This window comes from Rhyacophila brunnea, unplaced genomic scaffold, assembly GCF_057557595.1.
Source record: "Rhyacophila brunnea isolate RB1 unplaced genomic scaffold, BYU_Rbru_1.0 scaffold_4, whole genome shotgun sequence".
Lineage (NCBI taxonomy): Eukaryota > Metazoa > Arthropoda > Insecta > Trichoptera > Rhyacophilidae > Rhyacophila > Rhyacophila brunnea.
In genome coordinates this window covers 29,855,488-29,864,257 of record NW_028233068.1, presented here as the reverse complement: position 1 = coordinate 29,864,257, position 8,770 = coordinate 29,855,488, and the positions used below count along the sequence as shown (strand labels likewise).

Genomic DNA, 8,770 nt, shown 5'->3' with positions numbered 1-8,770 from the left:
AATAATTATTTATGGTGTTAATGTACTTATGTTTTTATATAATTATTAAAGATATTTTGTCTAAAACATAAAATATGTTTAACTTGAAATCCGTTTTATTTAAGTATAACAAAATTATCATTGGTATCATGGCAAAGGAAAGTTATATTATGTATACTTATTAAATAATTTTGTATATAGTTACAAGAGTACAATATAAGTTAGATTGCATCAAGGATGATGGGAAAACGCAGACTTTAATGTAAGTCACATCGTTGGTACCTCGTCTAAATCAACAATATACCTACTAATAATACGTCATCTGTACTACGCTACGCGTCTCTTTTTTAGTTAAGTAGGTATATACTGCTTCATGAATAGTTTTGTTTAGAGATATACTTGCTTACTTGAGCATTGAGGCGTGAGGCAAGCACAAGGTCACGTCATTTCCCTGGGTCCATTGCCATATATCGTCGCCGTAGATGTCAAGGGAGCCAGTCCACAAAATCATAATGCTGAGAAATCGGCGCGCAAAGATTTTGTGTGACAAAAAAAGGAACAGTTTTTGTTGTAACTTTTTTATTTTTAAAGATAGAATTGTGAAACTTTGAACGTAGATACTTTGTGATATTATCTTTTTATTATTTTGAATGAATAACTAAAAAAAATTGTATTTTAAAAGTAATGTGTGTTATATCTCTTGACCACTGAATATTGACATGTACAGTTGGCATACTTGTGCGGTAGTCAAAAGAGTTAGGCCTCTTATGCCTGTTGAACACTGAGAATTTGTGGACAAAGCACTAACATTTTGTGGATATACTCTAAAGAAAAGTCTATTATTGACCTTTTATGGTGCCCACCTTAACCTAGAATCTACCTGATTTCATTCAGTATGTGAACATAGTCGTCTCTAAACAAAAAGTTAGCTTTTCAAAAATATAATTACATTGTTGTTTTAATTTAATCAAACGCTTTTTTTGTAGTACTTATTCCATTTTTAATCAATAAATTAGGACCGGTTTCATCCGCCTCAGAGGGACATTTTCAACTTGTTCATTTCAGTTGAAAATGTCCCTATGAGGCGGACGAAACCGGTCCTAATTTATTGATTAAAAGTGGAATAAGTACTACAAAAAAATTGCGTTTTATTAAATTAAAACAACAATACAATGCAGTTACACCATGAATTGACAGTTAACAAAATAAAAGAAAAAAATATATAATTACAATTAAGTTACAATAAAACTAGACACACATTTTAATCATCTCCATCGCTCTCTGAGCTGCTGTTTTTCTGAGTTGGACGATCTTCAGGCTCCAAATTTTTATAGAAGTCGTGATAGGTTGACGGAATGCTACCTTTTTGGCATAGTTTTGACAGATCTTTTAGTTTACCTTGGTCAATTCTAGGTTTGGAACTGTACAGCCTTGGTACTTCTAGGGTAGGTACGTTTCGATGCCGTCTTCGCTGGATTTGTAGTGACTCAAAGTTATTCTGGCTCAATTGGTATTTATAAAAGATAGTCGTGGGTTCACCTTCGCGATATTGGAACCACTTTACCTTTAGCCACTTCATTTTGTCTCCATTTTCCGACAGAGTTTTATTGGTCATCACTTGACTGCAATATTTCTTGTAATCGAAGAAGTCGGAATATTCCATTTCCACAACCTTATGGTAGGGGTTACTAGTTTTCGCGGTACGGGCGACCATATACCATCCTTCTGGTGTGAATACGTCCACTTTCCTTCCTCGGGCCTCTATTGTGGAGTGCACAGAATCGCACTCCATTTCGGAGTGCCCTGATTCCATAAATTTTTGGTTTATTGTGTTGATGGGCAGCTGTTCCACGGCACGTAATAACATTGTAGATACAACTGAGTTGCGATTTTGACCTGAAGCTGTATCCGAATACAGAGTTACTTCTTTTTTGGGGCCTACTGAAACCAAGAGCTTCCACAGGCACGTGGCGACCTCCGAAGCACCCTTTGTACCTGCACCTTCATGCCACATGTAGTTCGTCGCTTGTCTAGTAGCCAGGTCATACACTGTGAAATTGTAGGTTTTCAGCTTTTTGGTATAATACAACTGTCCTACTTGCAAACTTGGAGTCAACAATATTTTTTCCAGATCCATGGTAAAGCAACTAATTGTTGGATCACACATAGCTTGGGCCTTGTCGATTTTTTTGTGTTCTCTCGCTTCCTCTTTTCGAGTCAAGTGCAGTTTGTATTCCTCCTCGTCTTTTGCCTTCTCTTCGTCTGACTTGTTCTTGTACTGAGTACAAAAGTCACACTGATCCTTTTTAGGAGTGTGAAAGCCGTAGTTAAATTCTGTGACAAAGATCGATTTGTAGAAGCCGTGCTTTTCTGGTTCAACATTATGCTCCTTGCAATACTCTACATAGTCCATGTAGATACGAGTCTCGCTCAAACCAGAAGGCAAGTATTTTCTCTTACTGCTGCTCCGGCAGTAATGGGAAGCAACTACGGGCAACGATTTGATGTGGTCCCTGATTATGTTCCTCACTTCCTCTGGTTTTTTGTTGGGCGGTTCTTTGTGACCTCTCCGATCTATATCAGTGACACCTGAAGGAGTCAACTTTTTCATTGCATTTTCAACTTTTTTGCTCGAGATGTCATATGTCGCCAAAAAGAACTGTTTGCACACTTGGGCTCTCAATTCATTACACATCACAGAGTATTGCAAGGTATACTCTCGTTTGGTGCAGTCTCCATGGTACCTTCGTTTCACTGGGATACGATTTATACTGTTACCAATGAAGGCCCATCTTGCTCTTTCGGAATCCAGACTCAGATAGTCGGCCAACATTTGCTCCCGCTGTGATTTTCCTATTTTGGATGTGCATTTATAATGGCACTTACAGTTAACTTCTCTTATCGCCCTTGCTCGAATTTTTTTTCCGGATCTGCTTTGATATTCGCTGCCTGCCATTCTCAATATCTTTTGTGAATTCCGCTTCCACATTTTTGGGTTTCGCTTGCGTTTCCTACTTAAATCATCTGTAGTCTGATCTGTAGAAGTGGGGATGGATGATACAGGATTGTTACTATGGTTGCTCTCGGTTATTTCAGAAGTATAAGTTCCTGAAACATTAATGTTGTGTTGATAATATGCAGGTTCCTGCTGGCATGACTCATTTGAATCTAGTAGTGTTGGTGCCAGGTTGACGTTCCAATCTGTAAAACAAAACAAAGTAGTTTATTTCTTTGAAACTACCAAGGTAAATATTAATAATTTGTTATTAGCAAATGACTCTCTGATGGTCACAGGTTTTAATCAAACCAACAATTATTGATAACCAACAAATTAAAATATTGACCTCCCACGTGTGTGCTTGGAGAGACATTTTGGAGCTCTGTATATATGGCTGGACCAGCAATCTTGTCCGGAGCTTGCATATTCAGCTCGAGGTCTGCACATCCAGCTTGTACGGCATTCCCGTGAGAGTCTGTAAAAGAAATAAAACTAATACAGCTTGCGCACACATTACTCATTGCTGTCAAAGCAGCCTGAATCAACATTTTTAACTAGTAAGTGTTTTTAGCTCAATATTTCATCGACACTTACCTTTACGGGTATGTTGATTAGTAGAATTTAAAACGGCTGCAACCATTAGTCTCCCACGTGAATAGTTCATTATTTAGCACCTTTTCTCACTGAATCACAACTGAATACAACAATCACACTAAATACACTGAATAAAAATGCTTACAGTCGCAAACCCAAAGAAAAAAGATCACCAAATAAACCAACCGCAATGTTAGTATGAATAATATGACACGATACAGGTGCTGGCGTGAATAACCCGACTCGCTAAACTCAGTTTTCTCTGTTTCTTATGCTGAGTTAGAGCAAGACAACACTATAAATCTTTGTCGAATGTGAGCCGAGGCGTGCGTACCGGGCCACAGATTGAGCGGGAAGTCCCAGTGGTCAACAGCGTTAAGTCACATAATCATGTGAAATTATTCGGAAGTCAAAAGACTTATGCGGCTTGTCGTCATTGACTACTTTAATGTATGTGTGCTAGGTCTATTGGCAATTTACAAAATACTCATACATAGGGCTTTTTGTGGCTCAAATCCATTGACCACGGCATCTTTGATGGTTTTAAAATGCTTTTGTGTACTTAACTCATTTTCGCCAAATGTGTGGCTTGACTCCCTTGACATCTACGGCGACGATATCAACGTATATCGTCTTGGCAGGATGCATAAAAATGTGTGTGGCCTTCAAGCGCGGCTAAAGTAAACCCTAAAAATAACTCAATATACCTACATACTGATACCTAAATTTTTGACGCCATCCGAAAACAAGCCAGAATCGGTATTTGGCGGTCTAAATAAGCGGAGTTAGCTGCAACACCTTCAACATTAAGTTTTATTTTTGTGTATAAACATTTACTTGTTTATGGTTACTTGGACTCAGACTTTAACTCTCGACCTGTCGATACCGATCCGATTCCATGTCAACCATAAACTGTATCGCACTATTAACCGTCTGCCTTCTTCAATAAATACTTGACTTGAACCCGCATCCATTGAGTTCATTGAAAACGCGTTTTATGAAATCTTGTGACTTATTCATTTGAATAAAAACTACTTATAAAAATCTTCCAGATTATGGAAACAGCTCTACTGTAGCATTCTGATCAAGGCACGAAAACGGCTATAGCGCCGTTTCAAGCCATATCAGTAAGTACTTATGTAGACACTAATCTCATTTTCGAAACAATAGCGAAATCGATGAAATTTCTAAGCCAATTTATTTATCCGATTATTTGTTCAAATAGTGATAAAAAGGAAAATTATAACAATAAACCAATAATTATTTAGACACACCTTTTCTTCTTAAAATGTGATGAGCTTGATGCGGCGAATAGTTTTATCAGAGTAAAACATAAAAGTGGGCGTCTGAAATTCGCGCCCGATGAACCGAAAAAGTGTTTTAATTTGAAACAAATTTAATTTCGTTACGAATTGGATTTACTCGCTCGACATAGTGAGCACTGTCCGACGTAAAATTTAATAAAGAAATCTTCGATCAAGGTTGAACTAACAAAATATGGGTAATAATTCACATTTGTTCATTAATTAGTGTGTATTATGGTTGTTTTAAGCGTTATTTTCCTTGTTTCTTCTTCTTCTTACAAACAGAAGGGTTAATTCAAAATTATTTAACTGGTGGTCATGTTAAGTATCATCGTCATCATTAACTCAATCTGGATCTTAGCTGCATCACGAAGGAGTTTCTTAATACATCTTTTTACAAGAAAACGTTCTCTGAGTTTTTCTTAACTTATCCATTTTTGGACCTAAAAGAAAAATTAAAATATTTAAATGACCCCCCGACTTACTTATTGATGCAGCATCGGGAAAATAAAAAGATCCTCCTAAATATTATGGTCACGGACATCTACGTCTGATTATGAAAAACCGTTTGTAAACGAACAAATACCAATGGTTGTGATCGAGAAATAATCAAAAAAGATGAATGTCGAATCTCGAGAAATAAATTGTCCGAAATTTAGAGAATTTTTATTTGTCGAGAAATCGTCAATGAGAATATCAAGAAATTGTTACTAGGACAAAATAACAAGGGGAATTTGAAATAGAAAAAGAAAGCCATTGACTACTATAATATTACTATCTGATATGGAAACTGTGGTAGAAAGGGCGCTTTACTTGGAATGGAAAAAAGGTCTCGAATTCGATCTCAAACGAAGAAAACTTTGGGACATTTAAAAAAGAAATAAACAAACCAATCTCGAGAAACGAAAAGAATAGAGAACGCAGTTCCAAGATTAACGTGGTTGAATCAAGGGTGATTATTATAAATCCACGCTTATGTCTTTACAGCATTCTTGTTTTATTCAGATGACGTCCCCGCAGGTGTCCGTATACTGTATTATAATGTAAATGCATATTGTATGTAATTAAAAAATAGCTCCCATACATTGCAATATTATTGCATATTATTGCGAATTCGCGTTCAAGTCCTTGATATAATATCATATTAACTACTAAACTAACGTGGCCTCTTTAATATTGAGATTTTCTATATTACATAGTGTCCTCGTATGAGTCAATGATAATATATTTGGACCCGATATATCCACATAAAACTTTAATTAAGTGGATTTATATGATGTGGAATAAATAATATAATTTAGATTTAATAATTAAATTATCTAATTATTCGATCATTGTTTATTAAATAAGACATGAAAAAGATTTATTGGAAGGTAAGAAGACATTCTGGTAATTTAGATTGACAGTGGTAAAAAAAGATGGTGTGAGTAGATACTAGATAGCAACTTTATAGAGAGCAGCCTTTGGGCAATATTTTTCTGTTATTTTACTTCAGGTACGTTCCTAAATAATTATTGATGCCAGCATAAAGTTACTAATAGTAAAAAAGGATTTAGATATTATCATTTCTCACATCCCTGTATGACGCGTTCACCTAGTTTTAATTATAATGTAGCTTGAATAGTATGATATGACGATAATCAAGTACAAATAATGAATATTTTGATTGAAAAAAGAAAATATATAAACGTCCATATTAGTATTTCACAGAGAAAGTATGTGGTTACATCTTTATTGAGAATGTGATCTAATTCACTAGGGCCATTATATGTTGAATTTGAAAAAGAAGTCTCTGTTTTCTCATACCGATATTAAGATTTAACATATATTTATGATAATTTAATTTTTAAGCTCCCAATTAATTAGCGAAGTTTAAAATAATTATCAATACGATATACTTACCTACTTCAAATGTAAAAAAATCTGAATCAAATCTATGTGCATATGAATATATTATTTCGTTTCAAGATTAAAAATAATTTTATAAGTGCTACACTCTAATTATTTTATTATGACTTTTACTTCTCAAAATTTATTTTTAAGTTTATATATCTGCAAACCGATTAGCATAATTTCATATATTAGATATATATTTTTTTAATCTGAATCGGGAATTCGGTCTCGATGGAAATTATAGAAAAAAAGTATATTTTAAATAATGAAATAACGGACGGAAGTATAAATATTGACACCAGCTATTCCGTAGCTTAATTTTATCATCGTATATATATTTACATCAAATTATAATAGTTTTGTTATCTATTTATATCATATTAGTTATGAGATACACCAACAATGACCGAGCGGTTACGGCTTGTCCCGGGTTTGAATCCCGGGTCTGTCTCATTCACATGTTATTTTTCAATGTGTTTTTGGACTCAGAGTATGGAACAATGGAGGCTAACATCCATTTCTCGTAAAAACAAAAAGTTATGACACAAATTACTTGTAAAGGATATCTCCCGTCTTATCCTTTATCTCACTGTTGAGAATGATGACGACTAAATTTATGAACTTAACCAACGATCTCCTTCCATTTTCAGCAATCCTGGTAAAAATAGATTTAACAAATAGTACCTACGTAACATCTCTTAATACGAACCTCCACTTCGTGGAGGCCCATAATATGATCTTATTATGATCGGACATGGTCAAAAAAGGTACCTACCTAATGATGTTATATCATTGTACCTACCTAATGAATTGACAGACAATTTGAAACTAAAGATGGTAAGGGACGGTATTCTAAGTCTGCTTCAGGGGGGCACTAAGCCTAGGGCCGTCAATGCTAGTATCCTATTTTTATGATTTTTGTACAGATTGTTATTTAGTTGTAGACAATATAATTAGTTTCCAATAGTCCATTTAATTATTAAAATAGAATTCACTATTCGTAAGTTTGGCGCAAACTTAAAAATGAAACAAACCAACGCCGTATATTATTATAAAATGTCGAATTTTCGTTTTCGGTCGACATATTATTATCTTACCCGACAAAAACACTAGGCCTATAATTTTCTGAGTTATACCTGATTCGCCATACTTTTTATTTTTATTAAAATGCGTGATTTTTTTCATAGCATGACTGCGGTTCTATACAGGTTCTAGTTGTTAGCTTTTCTGGGACCACTATTATTTGAAGAGTCGATCGGAAGTACTGCGGTTTCTTTGAAATGGTTCAAAAAACCTCAGGAAGGGAAGTTCAAATCGAAGTTCGCAAATTGTTATTATTATTTCTTACCATGTTTTTTATAATCTTTTAAATACGTATTATGTAAACTAACTTACTATACTTTTTGGTAACAGTATTTAAAAAAATATATAAATTGCTATAGCAATTCAGTGTTTAAAATAATTTCCAGAGAACTGTATTCTAGAAGAACCTTTAATGATAATATTATAATTGTGGCAGGTACTTAACCTTTACATTAAGATTATTGATATTACATCAGAAACATAGCAAGTTTCAGAAATACCGCAGAGTATATAATCAAATTTTATTCAATATGTTACTAACTATTTATAAAAATACCATATTAGCGCGAGGTTTGATTGGGTTGGGAAAAAAACAAAACATAGTCGGATTGGCGCCGAGTGATAGAAAGTGGTGCAATATTGTGGTTTATGAGTAAACTATAGTCTAGGATAGCAGCCATAATAATAATAATAAAGTGTACCGTTATAATATGGAATAGTGGAAATTTGAATTTCAGTCGTCAAAAATTTAAATTTCTCAGCTACGCACAAGAAAAAAATTTAAATAATATATTTTATAGAGTTTTTCATTTAGGAGTACTCAGTTCCTACTAATACTAATACTAATGCCCAAATAAAGAGTGGCCATCCTAAAAAGAGACTTTTTTTACCATGTCCAATCCTAATAAGATCATGGGCC

The 8,770-nt window shown here is 34.4% G+C and overlaps 1 protein-coding gene across 1 annotated transcript; it reads right to left on the bottom strand.

Annotated features, from left to right (window-relative positions):
* Positions 1–1,240: 1,240 nt before the first annotated feature.
* Positions 1,241–4,190, bottom strand: LOC147067226 (uncharacterized). Its single transcript, XM_085954953.1, has 3 exons — positions 3,572–4,190; positions 3,324–3,452; positions 1,241–3,180 (listed from the first exon to the last, which is right to left on the bottom strand). The coding sequence occupies exons 1-3, from the start codon at positions 3,639–3,641 to the stop codon at positions 1,241–1,243; spliced, it is 2,139 nt and encodes a 712-aa protein (XP_085811079.1). The 5' UTR covers positions 3,642–4,190.
* Between the last annotated feature and the right edge of the window lie 4,580 nt (positions 4,191–8,770).

Bases quoted from the DNA above. Each gene is read 5' to 3' on its own strand.
- LOC147067226 (XM_085954953.1), bottom strand. From the start codon at position 3,641: ATGAACTATTCACGTGGGAGACTAATGGTTGCAGCCGTTTTAAATTCT. The intron at 3,453-3,571 runs GTAAGTGTCGAT...TTTCTTTTACAG, and splicing joins TAATCAACATACCCGTAAAG to ACTCTCACGGGAATGCCGTA. The intron at 3,181-3,323 runs GTCAATATTTTA...TTTGTTTTACAG, and splicing joins TCCAAGCACACACGTGGGAG to ATTGGAACGTCAACCTGGCA.